This window comes from Pristiophorus japonicus, chromosome 27, assembly GCF_044704955.1.
Source record: "Pristiophorus japonicus isolate sPriJap1 chromosome 27, sPriJap1.hap1, whole genome shotgun sequence".
NCBI classification, from domain to species: domain Eukaryota; kingdom Metazoa; phylum Chordata; class Chondrichthyes; family Pristiophoridae; genus Pristiophorus; species Pristiophorus japonicus.
In genome coordinates, this window is record NC_092003.1 from 22,131,809 (window position 1) to 22,154,813 (window position 23,005).

General features: G+C 43.1%; 2 protein-coding genes across 2 annotated transcripts in view; both read right to left on the bottom strand.

Moving 5' to 3' along the window:
• Positions 1 to 951: 951 nt before the first annotated feature.
• On the bottom strand, positions 952 to 3,660 carry LOC139239488 (probable G-protein coupled receptor 139). Its single transcript, XM_070868269.1, has 2 exons — positions 3,591 to 3,660; positions 952 to 1,856 (listed from the first exon to the last, which is right to left on the bottom strand). The coding sequence occupies exons 1-2, from the start codon at positions 3,658 to 3,660 to the stop codon at positions 952 to 954; spliced, it is 975 nt and encodes a 324-aa protein (XP_070724370.1).
• Positions 3,661 to 4,518: 858 nt separating this feature from the next.
• LOC139239489 (probable G-protein coupled receptor 139) overlaps positions 4,519 to 23,005 on the bottom strand; it is a 44,714-nt gene continuing 26,227 nt past the window's right edge. The window contains exons 3-5 of the mRNA XM_070868270.1: positions 13,640 to 13,706; positions 13,454 to 13,582; positions 4,519 to 4,577 (exon numbers count right to left, since the gene is read on the bottom strand). Of these exons, the coding sequence (XP_070724371.1) occupies positions 4,519 to 4,577; positions 13,454 to 13,582; positions 13,640 to 13,706 (255 nt within the window). The remainder of the gene's footprint in view (positions 4,578 to 13,453; positions 13,583 to 13,639; positions 13,707 to 23,005) is intronic.

Below are 23,005 nucleotides of genomic sequence, written 5' to 3' on the forward strand. Positions count from 1 at the left end.
CCTTGTATGAAACTCAAGGTAATCCTACTGCCTCTCTCTCCATCCTTCCAGAACTAGATCAATCGAAAACTAATCTCCTTGACCTTGTTTCTCCCAATAGCCCAGTATCGAAACTAAACTAATCCCAGACAGAACGACCGTGAAATATAAAGTGGCACAGAGAGACCAGACCGATGGACACCCAATATCAGGAAACATACACAGGATTAAATCAGCAACAGCAAATTATACTGCTTTATTCATGACTAATATACATCTACCAGATCATACGAAAAATAATATCACATGGAAATGTCGTGCAGGCGTAAATGAACACGTCTGGGGCAGACTTTGACTCCAGGGCCTCATGAAGATTCCACCTGAAACAGAAAAATGCAAGACCCAGCACTGCAAAAGTATTGTAGAGTGACTGAAAATTTGACGGTTGTCTGCCAGTAAATTGGGATGTTTGTATCACGGTTACAAGGAGGTCACCTCACAGTAAATTGGGATGTTTGTGCCTCTAGTAGAGGAAGGTCACCTGTCAGTAAATTGAGATGTTTGTGCTTCCTGTAAAGGAAGTTCACCTGTCAGTAAATTGAGATGTTTGTGTCTGCTGTACAGGAGCTTCACCTGTCAGTACATTGGGATGTTTGTGTCTCTGGTACAGGAAGGACCACTGTCAGTAAATTGAGATGTTTCTGCCTCTGGTACAGGAAGTCCAATGTCAGTAAATTGAGATGTTTGTGTCTCTGGTACAGGAAGTTCACCAACCATACCCTCCAAAGTCACGTGACTCATTCTACTGTTTGAATCTTGTCTCTACTCTAATGCTTATGCTAATTTGTTTTGATATTTGCCACAATGGTTGCAATGTTTGCAGTTCACATTAATCCTTATCTAGTGGGGAAATTCTTTAATTGCTAAATGTAAAACAGGACATGGCAGAGCTTTGGCTTTAATTTATTAGTTTCATTGTGTAACTAATTTACCTATTATATTTAGCGGATATTGCACCATATTCTTGAACTCTTCCCGAAATTTGCTCTGAGTCACGGCATAAATAAAAGTGTTTGTGCAGCAGCTTAAAAGCTGGAGCATGTTTGAACTTTCTAGGAAAATGAATTTGGGGTCAGTGAAACCTGCGATTTTATAACTAATTATTAATCGTTCAAAAAAGAACTGCACAACATAAGCCATCCACAGCAGGATGAAACTGCCGGAGATGGCGAAGAGTAAAACCATGGATTTTCTCCGGCTCTGCATCTCTGGGTCACTCTGATTCTCTCCATTGCTGCCGGTCCGTAATCTCTGGCGGGCTGTGCTGGCCACGAGAATGTGTCTGACAGTCAGAGCATTGAGCATAAGAATCAGAAAGAAAGGGGCACAAGGTGTTAAAATGCGGTCAATCCATTGAAAAGCTGCCCATACGGGTGAAGTATAGCGGATTTCCTTCAATCTGCAATACCACGGGACATTGTCAATTATGTACATGGGCTCGTGTAAAAAATACCAAGGGATATTGATTAAACAGCCCACTGTACAAACCGTTCCTATAACCACGGCCGCAGTTTTTTCAGTACAATACTTAGTCTTCAGCTTCTGGCAACAAATGGCTACATATCGATCGAAGGTGAAAGTGACCGTTAACCAGACAGAACTGTCTCTCGATGCGTAAATTAAAGTAATACTTAGACTGCACACGGGAGTAATCGACAGGAAGCTACCTGGAAAATAAATACCCGGAATCCGATTTAACATCACAGCAGTTATAATGACCAGGAGATCTGTCACCGCCATGGACACCAGGTACCGAGTGATACATCTTGAGAGACCGCACCTTCCTCGGGACAAGATCACAATCGCCACTAAATTGACTAAGAAAGAGAGAGGTATAAAATGTATCCGAAGATGCTTGCAGCAGACGTAATATATTGATCGTAATAATATGATTTTTTTTTACAAATCAGGCATGATCTAATTGACCGGCGGAACAGGCTCGAGGGGATCAATGTCTTCTCCTGTTCCTATGATGCTAGTTTCCAGCTTTGGTAATTGAAGTGCTGGAAACTGATATAAATATCTATGGTGGAGCAGAGTCAGGTCAGAAACTTCAGCTGAAAGAAAAATAATATTTAAACTCATAGGGAAAACAAATCCATGAAAATAAATACAAAGTTTAAATAATTTAACAGAGATGATTGCATATTGATGAATCAATAAGTATCAATCAATAAATAAAAACAACAGTTTTAAGGCAATTGATTAAAAAAACACAATTAGCAACTTAAGAATAGAATAAAAATACAAATACATGTCAATGAAACAAGGATTGTGGAGCCTTGTTTTGATTTCACACCCCTCACGGGTCTCTCACTGGATTAGAACAGCTTCACATTTACAGACTCATCAGCCAGTCTGTTTGAGCCAGGCCCCTCAAACAGCACTGACATCAATATCCAGTTAGACTAGGAATGGCGGCATTGGTTGTGAAAATAATATTGTTCAGAGCAGCAGGACATGTGCCGGCCCTTCCTCAATAGTCCAGACAAAGCAAATGAATGGGAGCAGGAGCCCGGAATGGGCTTATTACATTGTTCTGAAATATCAATTGCACTTTGAGCTATAACTTACATTCAATAAGTTCATTCCAAAAACCAAATCGCAACGTCATTATTTATCGAATTCATTCACCAGTTGTTGATTGATAAATTATTTACACAGTTAGTGATTAAAACAAGTAACCAACTCATCCAGGGGGACACAATTCTGGAATCCAGGTAACTAATTGAATTTGTTATTAAGTCCCACACAAAAAATGTCAATGCAATAAAAATTGCAGTTACCTGTCATTCCTAGAGCCATATCTATTAATTGATGTCCCTCCATTTGGCCATGGTGTGTTCAATTCTGAAAAGGTCAGAAGATCACATTCACCATCCCTATCTTCCACTCACATTCTGCGGGGTCTCTTCAGTTGAATGGTGGGAATATCTTTGAACAGATGGGGAGGGTTTCTGCATTGTCCGCAATATTACGCCTGTTGGAGTTCACTGTTTGTTTCACAGCCGACGAGCAGATTAGGAACAGAGGAACAGGAGGAGGACATTAAACCCCTCGAGTCTGTTTTGCCATTAAATGCGATCATGGCTGATTTGCATCTTCATTCCATTTATCCGTTACAATTTTATCTCCCTTACTAAACTTGCCTAACACAAATCTATCAACATGAATTTAAACATTTTCAATTGAACTAGGTACAACAGATGTTTGCGGGCGAGTGTTCACATTGGCACTAACCTTTGTGTGAACAAGTGCTTCCTGTTATCATCCCTAGCTCTAATTTTAAGGTCATGCACCCTTCTTCTGGATTCTCCACCGGTGGAAATGTTCCTGTCTATCGATCTGACCAAAGTCTTTAATCATCTTCAACAACTGTTAATCTTCTATAAACAGCAATACAACCCACGTTTGTGCAAATTGTTCTTCTAAGTTATGACTCTAATCCGCGGTATCATTCTGCTGATCATACCAGAACATTAGTATTTCAGCAGCCTTGAGATACAGGCGAATAATTATTAGACAATAAATAATTTAACGTGATACTTTACCTGGAATCGCGATAGCGGCAAGAACAGTATAGTAAATGGCATATACAAGGCCTCTGGGCGGGGCGTGCATTTTCTGTGCGAAGCAGCGATGTTCTTCTGGGATCCTACTCACGCTCTGTTCGACATTCAAAGGATCCTTAATTATACCTGCTGTTAATCCCCCCCGAGCCACAATTAGATAACATAACCATTAGTCATTGAACCATCAGGTTAAATGACATCACCATTAATGTTAGTTACAGTCATTGAACAAACAGGTTCGGTAACATCACCATTTACGTTAGATACAAACACTAAAGAAGTAGATTAGAGAGATCAATTTTAATGTTAGTCCTGTCATTGAAGAAGCAATATAACGTAGTCGAATTTAATTTTATTTTTGATGCAGTAGAATGTATAAAATCGATGTCACGCAGTGTTGAAGGGAAACGTTATGTCAGTTAGAGAGGAGAATCTGTTGTCCTTACCCGTTCTGGCCTATATGTGACTCCAATCACGCACCAATGTGGTTGACTCTTAATTGCCCTCTGAAAGGGCATATGGAACCAGGCAGTTGAATCAAACAGCTAGAAAGGAACAAAAGAACCGGATGAACCATTGGGTTGTGAAATTGGCATTGAATTTGTTGACAACAAAGGTGCACCCAGGACAGTCTATCTTGCAAATTCCATCTCACTAACATCTGGGGACCAGTGCCCAGAGATGGGAGAGCGGCTTCACAGACTAATTATCAACAGCTTGATAGAAATATTCCCAAAATCATACCTATCAGTCAAGTTCCCAAACACCTCCATCACCATCCCTGGGTATGTCATGTCCCACCAGCAGAACAGACCGAACAGAGATGTTGGTACAATGAAATACAGCAATGGGGAGCTGCTATCGGATTCCTGAACGTTGGCTTCGTACCCCATTACAGGTCATGGTTTCAGGTGAAACGAGGGAAAGGAAACCCGCTGCTCATTATCACCTGCAGTCCTCCCTCATCTGATGAAACAAAGAAACATAGAAAATAGGTGCAGGAGCCTGCACCACTATTCAGTATGATCATGGCTGATCATGCATTTCAGTACCTCATTCCTGCTTTCTCTCCATAGGCCTTGATCCCTTCAGCCGTAAGCGCCACATCACCTCACCTTTGAATATATCTAACGAACTGGCCTCTACAACTTTCTGTGGTAGAGCATTCCAAATGCGCGCAACTCTCTGAGTGAAGAACGTTTTCCTCATCTCGGTCCTAGATGGCTTACCCCTTATCCTTAGACTGTGACCCCTGGTTTTGGACTTCCGCAACATCGGGAACGTTCTTCCTGTATCAAGTTTGTCCAATCCCGTCAGAATTTTACATGTTTCTATGAGATCCCCTCACATTCTTCTAAATATCCATTGAATACAAGACTGGTCGATCCAATCTTTTTTCATATTGAGTCCTGTCATCCCGGGCATCAGTCTGGTGAAGCTTTGCTGCATTCCCTCAGTAGCAAGAATGTCCTTTCTCAAATTAGGAGACAAAAACTGTACACAATATTCAAGATGTGGCCTCACCAAGGCCCTGTACAACTGCAGTAAGACCTCCCTGCTCCTATGCAGAAATCCTCTCGCTATGAAGGACAACATACCATTTGCTTTCTTTACTGCCTGCTATACCTGCATGCCAACTTTCAATGACTGATGTACCATGACACCCAGGTCTCGTTGCACCTCCCTTTTTACTAATCTGTCACCATTCAGATAATAATGTGCCTTCTTGTTTTTACCACCAAAATGAATAACCTCACATTTATCTATATTATACAGCATCTGCCATTTATTTTCCCATGCACCTAACCTGTCCAAATCAGGTGCAACCCCTTAGCATTCTCCTCACAGCTCACACTGCCACGCAGCTTAGTGTCATCTGCAAACTTGGAGATATTTCATTCAATTCCTTCGTCTAAATCATTAATGTCTATTGTTAATAGCTGGCGTCCCAGCATTGAAGTTTGCGGTACCCCACTATTCACTGCTAGCCATTCTGAAAATTACCCTTTTATTTCGACTCTTTGCTTCATGTCTGCCAACCAGTTCTCTATCCACGTCAATACATTATTCCCAATATCATGTGCTTTGATTTTGCACACTAATCTCTTGTGTGGGACCTTGTCAAAAGCCTTTTGAAATTCTAAATACACCACATCCACTGGCTCCCCTTTGTCCACTTTACTAGTTACATCCTCAAAATATACTAGAAAATTGTCAAGCATGATTTCCCTTTCTTAAATCCATGCTGACTAGGACCGATCCTATCACTGGTTTGCAAATGATCTGCTATTACTTCTTTAATAATTGATTTCAACATTTTCCCCACAACCGATGTCAGGCTGACCTGTCTATAATTCCCTGTTTTCTCTTTCCCTCCTTTGTTTTACAAAGCGGGGTTACATTAGTTACTCTACAGTCCATATGAACTGATGCAGAGTGTATAGAATGTTTGAAAATGACCACCCCTGCATCCACTATTTCTAGGGCCACTTCCTTAAGTACTCTGGGATGCAGACTATCAGGCCCTGGGGATTTATCGGCCTTCAATCCCATCAATTTTCCGAACACAATTTCCTGACTAATAAGGATTTCCTTTAGTTCCTGTTTCTCACTAGACCTTCGGTCCCCGAGTATTTCCAGAAGGTTATTTGTGTCTTCCTCAGTGAAGTCAGAACCAAAGTATTTGTTCAGTTGGTGTGCTATTTCTTTGTTCCCCATTATAAATTCACCTGATCCTGACTGTAAGGGACCTACATTTGTCTTCAATAATCTTTTTCTCTTCACGTATCTATAGAAGCTTTAGCAGTCAGTTTTTATGTTCCCTTCAAGCTTACTCTCGTATTCTATTTTCTCCCTCCTAATTAAACTCTTTGACCTCCTCTACTCAATTCTAATTTTCTCAATCGTCAGTGTTGCTTCTTTTTTGGCCAATTTATATGGCTCTTACTTGGATTTAACACTATCCCCAATTTACCTTGTAAGCCACGGTTGAGCCACCTACCGCATTTTATTTTTATGCCAGACAGGGATGTACAGTTGTTGAAGTTCATTCATGTGATCTTTAAATGTCTGCCATTGCCTATCCAGCGTCAAGCCTTTAAGTGTCACTTGCCAGTCTATCCTAGCCAAATCACGACTCATACCCTCGAAGTTACCATTCTTTAAGTTCAGAACTCTAGTCTCTGAATTAATTGTGTCACTCTCCATCTTCATGAAGAATTCTACCATATTATGGTCACTCTTCCTCCAGGGGCTTCACACAATAAGATTGCAAATTAATCCTCTCTCATTACACAACACCCAATCTAGGATGGCGAGCTCTCTCGTTGGTTCCTCGACATATTGTTCCAGAAAACCATCCCTTATACACTCCAGGAAATCCTCCTCCACCATATTGCTACCAGTTTGTTTTGCCCAATCTATATGTAGGTTAAAGTCACCCATGTTGACTGCTGTACCTTTATTGCACGCTTCCCTAATTTCCTGTTTAATGCCATCCCCAACCTCACTATGACTGTTTGCTGGTCTGTAGACAAATCCCACCAGTGTCTTCTGCCCTTTGGTGTTCCGCAGCTCTACACATACAGATGCCATCTCATCCACGTTAATGTCCTTCCTTACTATTGCGTTAATCTCCTCTTTAACCAGCAACGCTACACCACCTCCTTTTCCTTTCAGTCTATCTTTCTTGAATACCCTTGGATGTTGAGTTCCCAGACCTGGTCACCCTGCAGCCATGTCTCCGTAATCCCAATTACATCATATCCGTTAACAGCTATCTGTGCAGTTCATTCATGCATCTTATGACGAATGCTCCTCGCATTGAGACAGAGAGCCTTCAGATTGTTTTTACCAAACTTTGTCCATTTAGAATTATGTAGTAATGTGGCCCTTTTTGATTTTTGTCTTTGATTTTTCTGCCCTTCACTTTTACTTTTCTCCTTTATACCTTTTGCTTCTAACACCATTTTACTTCCCTCTGTCTCCCTGCATTGGTTCCTATTCCCCTGCCCAATTAGTTTAAATCCTCCCCACTGCAATAGCAAACATTCCCCCGAGGACATTGGTTCCAGTCCTGCCCAGGTGCAAACCGTCTCACATCCCCCAGAACCGGTTCCACTGTCCCAGGAATTTGAATCCATCCCTCTTACACCATTCCATAAGCCATATATTCATCTTAGCTATTCAGCTATTTCTACGCACGTGGCACTGGTAGCAATCCTGAGATTACTACTTTTGAGGTCCTACTTTTTAATTTAACTTATAGCTCCCTATATTCAACTTGTAGGACATCATAGAAACATAGAAACATAGAAAATAGGTGCAGGAGTAGGCCATTCGGCCCTTCGAGCCTGCACCGCCATTCAATGAGTTCATGGCTGAACATGCAACTTCAGTACCCCAATCCTGCTTTCTCGCCATAACTCTTGATCCCCCGAGTAGTAACGACTATATCTAACTCCTTTTTGAATATATTTAGTGAATTGGCCTCAACAAGTTTCTGTGGTAGAGAATTTCACAGGTTCACCACTCCCTGGGTAAAGAAGTTTCTCCTCATCTCGGTCCTAAATGGCTTACCCCTTATCCTTAGACTGTGACCCCTGGTTCTGGACTTCCCCAACATTGGTAACACTCTTCCTGCATCTAACCGGTCTAAACCCGTCAGAATTTTAAACGTTTCAATGAGATCCCCTCTCATTCTTCTGAACTCCAGTGAATACAAGCCCAGTTGATCCAGTCTTTCTTGATATGTCAGTCCTGCCACCCCGGGAATCAGTCTGGTGAACCTTCGCTGCACTCCCTCAATGGCAAGAATGTCCTTCCTCAAGTTAGGAGACCAAAACTGGACACAATACTCCAGGTGTGGCCTCACCAAGGCCCTGTAGAACTGTAATAACACTTCCCTGCCCCTGTACTCAAATCCTCTCGCTATGAAGGCCAACATCCCATTTGATTTCTTAACCGCCTGCTGTACCTGCATGCCAACCTTCAATGACTGATGTACCATGACACAGAGGTCTCGTTGCACCTCCCCTTTTCCTCATCTGTCACCATTCAGATAATAGTCTGTCTCTCTGTTTTTACCACCAAAGTGGATAACCTCACATTTATCCACATTATACTTCATCTGCCATGCATTTTCCCACTCACCTAACCTATCCAAGTCACTCTGCAGCCTCATAGCATCCTTCTCGCAGCTCACACTGCCACCCAACTTAGTGTCATCCGCAAATTTGGAGATACTACGTTTAATCCCCTCGTCTGAATCATTAATGTACAGTGTAAACAGCTGGGGCCCCAGCACAGAACCTTGCGGTACCCCACTAGTCACTGCCTACCATTCTGAAAAGTACCCATTTACTCCTACTCTTTGCTTCCTGTCTGCCAACCAGTTCTCAATCCACGTCAGCACACTACCCCCAATCCCATGTGCTTTAACTTTGCACATTAATCTCTTGTGTGGGACCTTGTCGAAAGCCTTCTGAAAGTCCAAATACACCACATCAACTGGTTCTCCCTTGTCCACTCTACAGGAAACATCCTCAAAAAATTCCAGAAGATTTGTCCAGCATGATTTCCCTTTCGCAAATCCATGCTGACTTGGACCTATCATGTCACCTCTTTCCAAATGCACTGCTATGACATCCTTAATAATTGATTCCATCATTTTACTCACTACCGCTGTCAGGCTGACCGGTCTATAATTCCCTGTTTTCTCTCTCCCTACTTTTTTTAAAAAGTAGGGTTACATTGACTACCCTCCACTCCATAGGAGCTGATCCAAAGTCTACGGAATGTTGGAAAATGACTGTCAATGCATCCGCTATTTCCAAGGCCACCTGCTTAAGTCCATCAGGCCCTGGGGATTTATCGGCCTTCAATCCCATCAATTTCCCGAACACAATTTCCCGACTAATAAAGATTTCCCTCAGTTCCTCCTTCTTACTCGACCCTCTGACCCCTTTTATATCCGGAAGGTTGTTTGTGTCCTCCTTAGTGAATACCGAACCAAAGTACTTGTTAAATTGGTCTGCCATTTCTTTGTTCCCCGTTATGACTTCCCCTGATTCTGACTGCAGGGTACCTACGTTTATCTTTACTAACCTTTTTCTCTTTACATACCTATAGAAGCTTTTGCAGTCCGTCTCAATGTTTCCTGCAATCTTCCTCTCGTACTCTATTTTCTCTGCCCTAATCAAACACTTTGTCCTCCTCTGCTGAGTTCTAAATTTCTCCCAGTCCCCGGGTTCGCTGCTATTTCTGGCCGATTTGTATGCCACTTCCTTGGCTTTAATACTATCCCTGATTTCCCTTGATAGCCACGGTTGAACCACCTTCGCTTGTTTATTTTTATGCCAGACAGAGATGTACAATTGTTATAGTTCATCCATGCAGTCTCGAAATGTCTGCCATTGCCCATCCACTCTCAACCCCTTAAGTATCATTCGCCAATCTATTCTAGCCAATTCACGCCTCATACCTTCAAAGCTACCCTTCTTTAATTTCTGGATCATGGTCTCTGAATTAACTGTTTTATTCTCCATCCTAATGTAGAATTCCACCATATTATGGTCACTCTTCCCCAAGTAGCCTCGCACAACGAGATTGCTAATTCATCCTCTCTCATTACACAACACCCAGTCTAAGATGGCCTCCTCCCGAGTTGGTTCCTCGACATATTGGTCTAGAAAACCATCCCTTATGCACTCCAGGAAATCCTCCTCCACTATATATCTTCCAGTTTGGTTAGCCCAATCTATATTCAATTCACCCATGATAACTGCTGCACCTTTATTGCATGCACCCCTAATTTCCTGTTTGATGCCCTCCCTAACATCTTTACTACTGTTTGGAGGTCTGTACACAACTCCCACTAACGTTTTTTGCCCTTTGTTGTTCTGCAGCTCTACCCATATAGATTCACATCATCCAAGCTAATGTCCTTCCTAACTATTGCATTAATCTCCTCTTTAACCAGCAATGCTACCCCACCTCCTTTTTCTTTTATTCTATCCTTCCTGAATATTGAATATCCTTGGATGTTGAGTTCCCAGCCCTGATCATCCTGGAGCCTCTGTAATCCCAATCACATCATATCTGTTAACATCTATTTGCACAGTTAATTCATCCACTTTATTACGGATACTCCTTGCATTAAGACATAAAGCCTTCAGGCTTGTTTTTTCAACACCCTTTGTCCTTTTAGAATTATGATGTAGTGTGGCCCTTTTTGCTTCTTGTCTTTGTTTACTCGGCCTTCCACTATTGCTTTTTACCTTTCTACCATCTGTTTCTGACTCCATATTACTTCGCCCTGTCTCACTGCATAGGTTCCCATCACCCTGCCATATTAGTTTAAACACTCCCGAACTGCATTAGCAAATGTTACCACTAGGACATCAGTTCCAGTCCTGCCTAAGTGCAGCCCGTCCCTTTTGTACAGGTCCCACTTCCCCCAGAATTGTTTCCAATGTCCCAGGAATTTGAATCCCTCCCTCTTGCACCACTGCTCAAGCCACGTATTTAACCTATCTATCCTGCTTCCTCTACTCTGATTAGCACGTGGCACTAGTAGCAATCTAGAGATTTACTACCTTTGAGCTACTACTTATTAATTTAACTCCTAGCTCCTAAATTCAGCTTGTAGGACCTCTTCCCGTTTCTTTCCTATATCGTTGGTACCTACATGTACCACGACAACTGGTTGTTCACCCTCCCTCTCCAGAATGCTCTACAGCCGCTCCAAGACATCCTTGACCCTTGCACCAGGGAGGCAACATACCATCCTGGAGTCTCGGCTGCGGCCACAGAAACTCCTATCTATTCCCCTTACAATAGAGTCCCCTATCACTATAGCTCTCCCAATCTTTTTCCCACACTTCTGTGCAGCAGGGCCACCCATGATGCCATGAACCTCGCTGCTGGTGCCTTCCCCTGGTAAGTCATCTCCCTCAACAGTATCCAAAACGGTATATCTGTTTTGGAGGGAGATGACCACAGGGGACTCCTGCACTACCTTCCTGCTCTTGCCTTGTCTCTTGGTCAACCATTCACTACTGGTCCCAACCCTTACCTGCGGTGTGACCAACTCACTAAATGTGCTATCCACAACATTCTCAGCATCGCGCAAGCTCCAGAGTGAGTCCATCCGCAGCTCCAGTGCCATCATGCGGTCTGTCAGGAGCTGCAGCTGGACACACTTCCCGCACAGATAGTAGTCAGGGACACTGGAAGCGCCCCTGATTTCCCACATAGCAGAGGAGAAGCATGACACGGGTCCGAGTTCTCCTGCCATGACTTAACCCTTAAATTAATATACTTACTAAAATTTACTTCAACACCAAACAGCTACTTAGTAGTTCGCTGCCAATTAAACCAATCTAAAAGTCAGTCTAAAAGAGAGTTATATTTACCGGTCGAACAACCAACCACTTACCAGCTTGGCTGTGACGTCACCTCTCTATTTAGCACCCCTCTATCTTTGTCTGCAGCTAGTTGGGCTGGTCTCGGCCTCTGCCTCCTACTCTCGCACTACTTATCAGCTGCTCTAGTGTCAGCACTGGTAGGAAAAAAAGGCAAAAGAGCACCTGCCACCCCCGCTTACCTGAACTCACCCACTTACTAAACTCACAAATGCCACTCTATGCTGCTGCACGAGCTGCCTCTTTTTAAACTGTATCTAGGTCAGATGACTCACTACTGGTCAGTCGTTTACAGAACTGGTTTTAACTAGCTGCTAATTGCCTCCTACTGGAGAGTTACCTTGTTTTTCTCTGCCTAAACCTGAAAGATTCCCAGCCATTTAACTTTTCCCCTTTAAATTAAATTGCTACTTACTTAGAAGCTGCTGGCAATTGCCACTAACAATTTACTCCAGCCTCCAAATGGTTTAAAGAGAATAACCCTTAAAACTCACCCACTTACCAAACTCACAAATGCCACTCTATGCTGCTGCCCTCTTCTCGCTTTCTTCCTTCCTTCCACTGCTCTTCCCTATCTGCCTGTGTAACCTTTACCTGTGGTGTGACCAACTCACTAAACGTGCTATCGTTGGTACCTATATCCACCACGACAACTGGCTATTTACCCTCCCCCTCCAGAATGCCCTTCAACCGCTCCTAGACATCCTTGACTCTTGCACCAGGGAGGAAGGCAACATACCATCCTGGAATCTCGATTGCAGCCCCAGAAAGGCCTATCTATTCCTCTTAAAATAGAACCCCCTACCACTATAGCTCTCTCACTCTTTTTCCGGCCCTCCTGCGCAGCAGTGCCACCCATGGTGCCAAGATCTTGGCTGATGCTGCCTTCCCCTGATTGGCGATCTCTCCCAAAAGTACCCAAGGTGGTATATCTGTTTTGGAGGGAGATGACCGCAGGGGACCCCTGCACTTCCTTCCTTCCTCTGCTCTTCCTGATGGTCACCCATTCCCTATCTGCCTGGCTAACCTTTACCTGCGGTGTGACCAACTCGCTAAACGTGCTATTCATGACATCCTCAGCATCGTTGATGCTCCAGTGCGAGTCCATGTGCGACTCCAGTGCCACAATGCGGTCTGTCAGGAGCTGCAGCTGGATACACTTCCTGCACACTTAGTATTCAGGGACATTGGGAGCGTCCCTGACTTCTCATTTCGCACAAGAAGAGCATGACACGGGTCTGGGCTCTCCTACCATGAATTAACCCTTAAATTACTTAATTTGGCAACAGTGACAAGGTTTCTTACTGCTAAGAAAATAAAAAATATAAGTAAAAAGAAACCTCTCACCAGTCAACCAGCCAATTACTTACCCACTTGGCTGTGATGTCACACTTCGATTAAATTTTACTTCTTTCTTACTTTTCACCCCTGCAGCTGCAGCTAGCTCCTTGCTGTCGCTCGGCTTTTTATAGTCCTCGCCACTCCTCCACGGCTGCCGCTGCTCCTCGCTGATGCTGGGCCCTTTATAGGCCTCGCCGTTGCTCCGGACTACAGGTTAAACATGTAACTTCCAAACTCTCGGACCTCCGGACCTCTCGGACTCACGGACCTCCCGAACTCTCGGACCTCCCGAACTCACGGACCTCCCGAACTCCTCCATGTTGAACACCACCTGGAAGAAGCAATGAGGAGCGAAAATGCACAGCATTTACTCTGGGTGGTGGACACTAAAGATACGTCACTTTGCAATGGTGGAAAGTACTTGACGGAAAAAATGAGGGCATATAATATACACATGGCGGCGGTATTCAAGTTGCAAAAGGAAGAGTGGCTCAAAAGTACCGCCACTGTCCCGTAGGATCTAACTGCCAGACTGGGCATGCAGTAGGTGATGAGGGAACCAATACGAAGAAAGACCATACTCGACTTCTTCCTCTACCTTTCGTGGATGCATCTGTCCATGACAGCATTGGCAGCAGCCCAGTCCAGTTTTCACCATCGATTTGCACGTAACTAGCAGCGCTAAGTGTGATATGTAAAGAACAGATGTAGATGCTTGAAACTAGGCATCCACGAGGTGCTGTAGGCCATCAGAGCAGCGACGTTGTATCTCACCACAATCTGTAATCTCAAGGACCGGCATATGGATCACTCCTCCTCATGTCAGGGGACCAGCCCTGGCACAACGGGACGTGTCGAAAAGCAGCACGTCAAATATAAGGCCCTAACCAGGTGAAGCAACAATACTGCACCACATGCATATGAACACAATAACAAGAGTAGTCCATTCAGGCACTGGAATCTAATCAGTTCTGGGCACTGCACCTCAGGAAGGATATATTATGCTTGGATGGAATGCAACACAGTTTAGCCACAGTGATACGGGGCTAAAAAGTTACATAATATGGGCAGATTGCGCAGATTAGGCTTGTGCATAGAATAGAAGGCAGTGGCATAATGTAGGTGTGTAATATGATGAAAGGATTTGATAAGCTGATTAGAGATAAAATATTTCTGCTACTGGCGATTCCAGAGCAAGTGGATGCAAGCTTAAAATTAAAGCTCGGCCATTAACGGATGAAGTCAGGAACATTTATTCACCCAAAGGTTCGTTTAAATCTGGAACACTTCTCAATAACCTATTGAAACTATTAATTGAATATTTTAAATAAACGACATTGGTAGATTATTGCTAGGTAAGGCTATTAAGGTGTAACGAAGCAAAGTGGGCAACGGGAGCTAAAATACAGATCAGCCATGATGTAATTGAATGCGAGAACGTGCTCAAGGGGCTGAATGGATTATTCTTGTTCGTATGTTCCTGTATGTCCCTAAATTCCGCCATTGGCATTTAAACTGCTGATGTATATCGTGTCCACAAACAAACCCGGCACACCCACCATTGTTAATTACAGCAGCATCGGACTACTCACAATCCACCACCAAGTGCTGTAAGAAGCCATCAGCATTGCTAATACACACTAAACATCAATAAACAGTTTGGATTCCTACAGAACCACTCAGCTCCAGATCTCTTTACAGTCTTGATTCACACATCTAAATCAGAGCTGAATTATTGAGATGAAGTGATATGCATTAGTCTAATACAGACTAATGCAAATCAAGTCTGTATTAGACCGAATGTGGCTCCAAGGAAATATGCAGTGCAGTACGACCAGAGGATGTCCCAAAGCTCTTTGCAACAAATTAAATACTTTCGAAGAGTAGTTACTGTTGTAATGTAGACAATAAGACAGAAGATAATGAGAATCAGATGAAACGGGGGAAATGTCAATTGGTTGAAGTACTAGATATCATAAAAGAAAATGTTTGTGGTTGTTGGATTCAGTTGATAGCCCCAGGACAACGACGCAGTAGCTTCTCAGGACAGTGACCTACGCCCACACTCGTCAACTGCTTCATCAATGACCTTCCTTTATCATAAGGTCAGAAATGGGGATGTTCGCTGAAAAATGCACTATGCTCGGATCCATTGACAAATTCTCAGATAATGAAGCATTCCATGCTCGCATGCAGCAAGACATGGTGAACCTTCAGGCTTGAGCTGATAAGTGGCAAGTAGCGTGCACATCACAAAAGTGCAAGGCAATAACTGTCTCCAACAATTGAGAGTCTAACCACCACCCCGTCACATTCAACGGCATTCCCATCGCCGAAACCCCACAATCAACATCCTTGGGTGTCACCATTAACCAGAAACTTACCTGGCTCCAGCCACAGAAATAATATGGCTAAACGAGCAGGTCAGATCCTGGGCAGTCTGCGAGTCGTTCACCTTCTGATTGCCTTAAGCCTTTCCCCCTTCTACATGGAACAAGTCTGGCGTGTGTTGGAATGCTCCCCACTTCCCTGGATGGGTGTAGCTCCAATAACTCGAAAGTTGCACGATGCTCTCCAGAACAAAGCAATCTGCTTGAGCGGCACCCCATCCACCACTTAAACATTCACTCCCTCCATCACCAGCGCACTTCGGCTGCAGTGTGTACTACTTACAGGATACACTGTAAGTAGTGCCAACTCGCCAACACTATTTGGACAGCACCTCCCAACATTTAGAAGTCTACCACCTAGCAACAAAGCAGGACCAGGGCAGCAGATGCATGGCAACATCACCACCTCCAACTCTCTGCCAAGTGACGCACCATCCTGACTTGGACATATAGTGCCGTCCCTTCATTGCCGCTCGCTAAATAAACTCGACATCATATATAGTAGTACTGTGGGAGTAACATCACCACACGGACGGCAGTGGTTCAAGAATAAACCTCAGCAAGACCTGCTCAAGTGCAACTAAGGATGAGCATTACAATATGGCCTTGCCAGCCACAACCACATTCAAAGAATGAATATAAAAAAGCAAATATTTACTTTCTGATCTGAACATTCACATACAACCACTTGGCATATTTCTGGAGATTTCCTTCCAAGTTATTCAGAATATGTATATATGTATATATGTATATCTATATATATATATATATATATATATATATATATATATATATACATACATATATTTAACTTGCTATGTATATACAGGAACTGGGCATTGCTCGCTGGTAAGATCAGGGCATCGATATGCACTTAATGCTCAGTTAGCTGTGAACTGAAATGACAAAATGGACATTCGAATTTGAAATAATCTGCATGGTTATTTAAATAGGATTATGTTGGAATACATGAAATATGTGACACAGAAACACCATTTGTCCCGACTAGTCAATGCTGGCGTTTAGGCGCCGCTCCAGCCTGGTCTTGTATTTTCTCATCTAAATGTATCAGCATAATCCTCTATTCCCTTCGTCTTCAACATCCTTGTCGAGCCTTCCCTTAAATGCATCTACACGATTCGCTTCAAACACTCTCTCTGGTAGCGAGTTCCACATTATCACCACTCTCTGGGTAAAGAAGTTTCTTCTGAACTCTCTATTTGATTTACATAGAAACATAGAAACATAGAAAATAGGTGCAGGAGTAGGCCATTCGGCCCTTCGAGCCTGCACTGCCATTTAATGAGTTCATGGCTGAACATGCAACTACAGTACCCCATTCCTGATTTCTCGCCATATCCCTTGATCCCCCTCGTCGTAAGGACTACATCTAACTCCTTTTTGAATATATTTAGTGAATTGGCCTCAACAACTTTCTGTGGTAAAGAATTCCACAGGTTCACCACTCTCTGGGTGAAGAAGTTTCTCCTCATCTCGGTCCTAAATGGCTTACCCCTTATCCTTAGACTTAGATTTCTTGATGATTATCTTATATTATTGGCCATATATATATTATATTATATATTTGAATTCCCTGTAGTTTTGCTCTTCCCCACAAATGGAATCATTCTCTATCAAAATCTTTCATGATTTTTTAACCTCAATTAAGTGGCCCTTCAACATTCCCTATTTTTCGAGAAAATCATTCTTTCCTGATAGCTGTACCCGCACATTTCGGGTACCATCGTCAGTGCCTCTATATCAATTTTATTATATGGCGAACAGAACTCTACATAGTACTCTTAAGTATGGTCTAACCAAGTTAAATACAGGTTTAGCATAACTTCGCCATTTATCAATTCTATCACTGTAGAAATGAAAGCTAGCGATCGATTTGATTTTATGGCATATTAGTTTGTGTAGACACATTTAGTGACATGTGTATATGTATTCCCAGTTCCCTTTACTCCACTACATTAATTAAATTCTTATTTTGAAAGTTAGATGTGATCTTACTAGTCTTCCTACCAAAATGTAATAGCTCACATTTATCTGTGGTAAGCTGTATTTGTCCAGTATATACATATTCTACAATGTCTTCTTTTAATTTATTACAGCCCTCCTTAGTATTGAATAAAAGCAGAAAATGCTGGAAATGTCATTAGGTCATGCAGTATCTGTGGACAGGAAGCAGAGTTAGGTTTCGGTTCGATGACCCTTCGTCAGAACGGGAGAGTGTTCAAAAATTACAGATTCTTAACAAGCACTGAAATAACAAAAAGGAATGTCTGTGGTAGGTTGGAAGAAAGGATAAATTAGAGAGACAAAAGAGATGATGGCCCCAATTCAAATGGTAATGCCAGGAGTTAGAAAATCTTTAGTGGAGATTGGCTGTGAAAGGTGGGATAATGAAGAACTGCCACTGGACAAAATGAGAAAAACAGAAAGAAACAGGGTCTGAGGGGGCGGGTGTGGAGAAAGGGAGCCAAAGATTGGCAGAGGTTATGCTCTAAAATTTCTGCGCTCGATTCTGAGTCCAGAAGGCTGTAGAGTGCCTAAACGAAAGGTGAGGTGCTTTGCCTCGAGCTTGCGTGGAGCTTCATTGGAACAGTTTAGGAATTCGAGAACAGAGAGGTCAGAGTGAGAATGCTGTGGATAGGTGAAGTGACGTGGAACTGGAAGCTCAAGGTCACATGTGCGGATTGAACAAAGGTGCTCTGCCAAACAATCACCCAATCCATGCTTGGCCACCGTAATATCAAGGAGACCACATCGTGAGCAGCGAATAGAGTATAATAATTTGAAAGATGTAAAAGTAAATCGCTATTTCACATGGAAGGAGTATTTGGGGCCCTAGATAGTGGGAAGGGAAGAGGGAAAAGGACAGGTGTTGTCTCTCCTGTGCTTGCATGCAAAGGTGCCGTGGGAAGGGAAGGGGGTGCTGGGGTTGACTGCGGACTGGACCAGCATGTCGCAGAGGGAGCAGTCCCTTCGGAATGCTGAGAGCAAGATATGTTTGGTGCTTGGCTCATGCTGGAGGTGGTGGAAATGATGGAGGCTGTGATTCAAGGTGGCGAAGGATAATCCATTGTACGTGGATGCTGATGGGGTGAAATGTGAGGACAAGGCGAACACTGTCATAGTTCTGAGAGGCAGGGAAAAGGGTGAGCGCCAAGGTGTTGGAAATAGAACATAAACTGTCGAGGGCCATGTTAACCACCGTCGATAAAAAAGAAGATATTTCTGAGGCAATGGTGTGAAATGTAGCATCGTCAGATGAGATGCGACGGAGATTGAGAAACTGGGAGAATGGACATGTAGTCTATGTAGCTGTGCGAGTTCAGTGGGCCTATAGTAAACACTGGTCAAAAGCCTATCCCCAGAGATGGAGACGGATAATTCGAGGAAGGGAGGGGAAGAGTTGGAGGTGGACCATGTGAAGGTAAGGGAAGTGTGGAAATTGGATGCAAAGTTAATGAAATTTTCAAGTTCAGGGTGAGAGCAGGAAACGGCATCAAATACAGTCATTAATGTAGAAGAAAAATAATTGAGGGAGGGGACCCGTTTAGGAATGGAACAAAGAATGTTCTACAAGACCCACGAAAAGTCAGGCATAGTTATAACTGATGCAGTTTCCCATAGCAACACTTTTAATTTGGAGGAAGTGAGTAGAGCTAAAGCAGAGGTTGTTTAATGTGAGCATAAGTTCAGCCAGGTGGAAGAGAGTGATAGTGGGTGGAGATTGTTTGAGCCAATGCTCGATGAAGAATCGGAACGCCCTCAGGCCATTCTGATGGGAGATGGAAGTGTAGAGGGATTCGACGTCCATGGTGAAAAGAAGATGGTTGGGGTCGGGAAACTAGAAACTGTTAAAGTGATGGAGGGAGTCGGAGGAGTCGTGGATGTATGTGGGAAGAGAGTAGACAAGGGGAGGCAAAATAGAGTCGAGATAGAAAGAAATAAGTTCTGTGGGGCAAGAACAGGCTGAAACGATCGGTCGACCGGGATCGTCCTATTTGTGGATATTGGGAAGGAGATCGAAGCGGGCTGTGCGGGTTTGGGGAGATATGAGGTTGGTAGCTGTGGAGGGAAGATGTCCAAAGGAGATGAGGTCAGTGACAGTCAGGGATTCGATCGCTTGATGTTTATTACGAAACTGACAAAGGTTATGACTCTGAAGGAAACCATTTGGCCCATCATGTCTGTGCCAGCCGCCAAAGCCACCCAGCCTAATCCCACATGCAACACGAGGTCTGTAGCCCTGTAGGTCACAGTTCTTTAAGTGCGCATCCAAGTACTTTAAAAATAGTGGTGTGGGGTTCTGCCTCTACCATCCTTTCAGCTAGTGAGTTCCAGAGACCCACCATCGTCTGGATGAATTTTATACCCTCATCTCCCCTCTAATCATTCTATCAACTATTTTACCTCGATGCCCTTGGTTTTTGACCCCTCTGCTGAGGGTAATTTACTTTCTAAGGTCCTTTCTATCCATTCTATCTAGGCCCGTCATAATTTGAGACACCGCAATTCACTCTTCCCTCAGCCTCCTCATTTCCAAACAAACAAGCCCAACTCATACAATCTTTCCTCATAGCTACAATTTCCCAGTCCAGGCAACATACTCGTAATGTCCTCTGTACTCTCTCCAGTGAAAACACATATTTCCTGTAATGTGGTGTCCAGAGCTGCACGCAGTAATCTAGCTGTGGCCTAACTAGTGTTTTGTAGTTCTAGCATAAATTCCCTGCTCTTATATTCTATGCCTCGGCTAATAAAATAAAGGATTCCATCTGCCTTTTAACTAAATAATCGACATGTCCTCTAACTTTCAGGATCTGAGGGCATAGACTCCAAGGTCCCGCTGTTCCTCCACACCTCTCAGTATCCTCCTATGTTTGTGTATGCCCTTGCCTTGTTGCACCTCTCCAATTGCATTAGCTCACATTTCTCTGGATTGATTTCCATTTTCCACTTTTCTACCCAACTGATTACTCAATCGATATTTTCTTCAGTATACAGCTTTTCTCCTCACTGTCAACCATAGCCAATTGTTGTAAGATATGCAAACTTCTTTATCATACTCCCTATATTTAATCTAAATCATTAATGTAAACTAAAGAACATAAGAGACTAAGCACTGAGCTCTGTAGAACCCCATTGGAAACAGATTTCCAGTTGCAAAAACATCCATTGACGATTACACTTTGCTTCCTGCCACTGAGCCAATATTTGGATCCAATTTGCAACTCTCACTTGGATCCCATGGGCGTTTACATTTTTGATCAGCCTGCCCTGTGAGACCTTGTCAAAATCCTTGCTAAAATCCATGTAGACTACTTCAAATTTGCTGCCCTTTTCGAAACTTTTTGTTCCCTCATCAAAAAATTCAATTAATTAAGTCAGGCACAACCTTCACTTAACAAATTCATGCTGACTGTCTTTATTAATCAGTGTCTATCTAAATGAAGGTTTATACTGTCCCTCAGAGTTGATTCCAATCATTTGCCAACCACCGGGATTAAACTAACTGGCCTGCAATTAATCGGTATATCACTTTCTACGTTTTGTTTTCCAATCATCTGACACCACTCCTGAAGCCAGGGAGGATTCTAAAATGATGGTCAGAGCGTCCGTAATTTGCTCCCTTGTTTCTTTGAATAGGCTAGGATATATTTCATCCCGTCCTGGAGATGTTTTTACATTCGAATATGCTAAACCCCTTAATCGTTACTCCCTTACTATGTTTATCCAATCCAATATTTCACTATTTTCCTCTTTAAGTTTAATGTAGGGATCTGCCCCCTCCTTTGTAAACACGGCCGCAAAGTATTCATTAAGTACCTTACCCATATACTCAGCCTCCACACATAGGTTCCCATTTTGGCACCGAAATCTGCTACTCTGCGCTTAGTTATCCACTTGCTCTTTATGTAATTATAAAATATCTTTGGATATTCTTTGATTCGACGTCCCAACATTTTTTCATGCTATCTCTTTGTTTTCCCAATTTCCTTTTTTAATTTCTGCAGTATTGGGCTCTCAATGGCTGATATAAGCTTCCCGTCTTTTCTGTACGCACCTTGTCATCCAGTGGGCTCCAGATTTGGCACAGCTGCCCTTTTTCGTTGTGGGAGCATGTTTACCCTAAACTCCTTGCATCTGCCACTTGAATGCCTCTCACTGATCTGACACTGATTTACTTTCCAGTAGCTGTTTCACGTAGGCATTTTCTATTCATGGAATCATAGAATCACAGAAATTTACAGCACAAAAGGAGGCAATTTCTGTCCATGATTTATGCGCCAGCCAATAAAGGGCTATACAGCCGAATCTCACTTTGCACCTCTTGGTCCGTAGCCCTGTAGGTTATGACATTTCAAGTACACATCCAAGTACTTTTTAAATGCGGTGACGTTTTATGCACCTACCAGCCTTTCAGGCAGTGCATTGCTGACCGCCCTGCGCCACCACCACCTGGGTGAAGATTTTTCCTCTCAAATCCCCTCTAAACCTCCTACCAATTATTTTAATCTATGCCTCCTGGTTGTTGGCCCCCTCTGCTGAGGGAAAAAGGTCCTTCCTATCGATTCTATCTAGGCCCCTCATAATTATATACATCTTAATAAGTTCTCCCCTCAGCCTCCTATGATCCACAGAAAATAAACCCAGCCTATGTAATCTTTTCTCATAGCTAAAATTCGCCATTCCAGGCCACAGCCTCATAAATCTCCTTTGTACCCTCTCTCATGCAAACTCGTTTTTCATGTAATATGCTGAACTGTACTCTAGCTGTGGCCTAACGAGTGTTTTTTTACAGTTCAAGCATAACTTCCCTGCTCTTGTATTCTATGTCTCGGTTAATCAAGGAAAGTATTCTGTACGCCTTCTTAACGACGTTTTCTGTCTGGCCTGTTACCTTCAGAGATCTGTGGACATGCATTCAAAGGTCCGTTTATTCCTCTACACTTCTCAATGTCCTTCCATTTAACATGTATTCATTTGCGTTGTTAGCCCTCCCCAAGTGCACCTCACACTTCTCCGGATTGAATTCCATTCGCCACGATTCTGCCCAGCGGACCAGTTCATTGATATCTTCCTGCATTGAAGAACGTTCTTCTTCATTAACAACCACACAAATGTTTGTATCATCTGCAAACGTTTTAATCATAACCCCTTCATTCAGGTCTTAATCATTGATATGTGCCACAAAAAGCAAGGGACCTCCAAGAGCCCTGCGGAT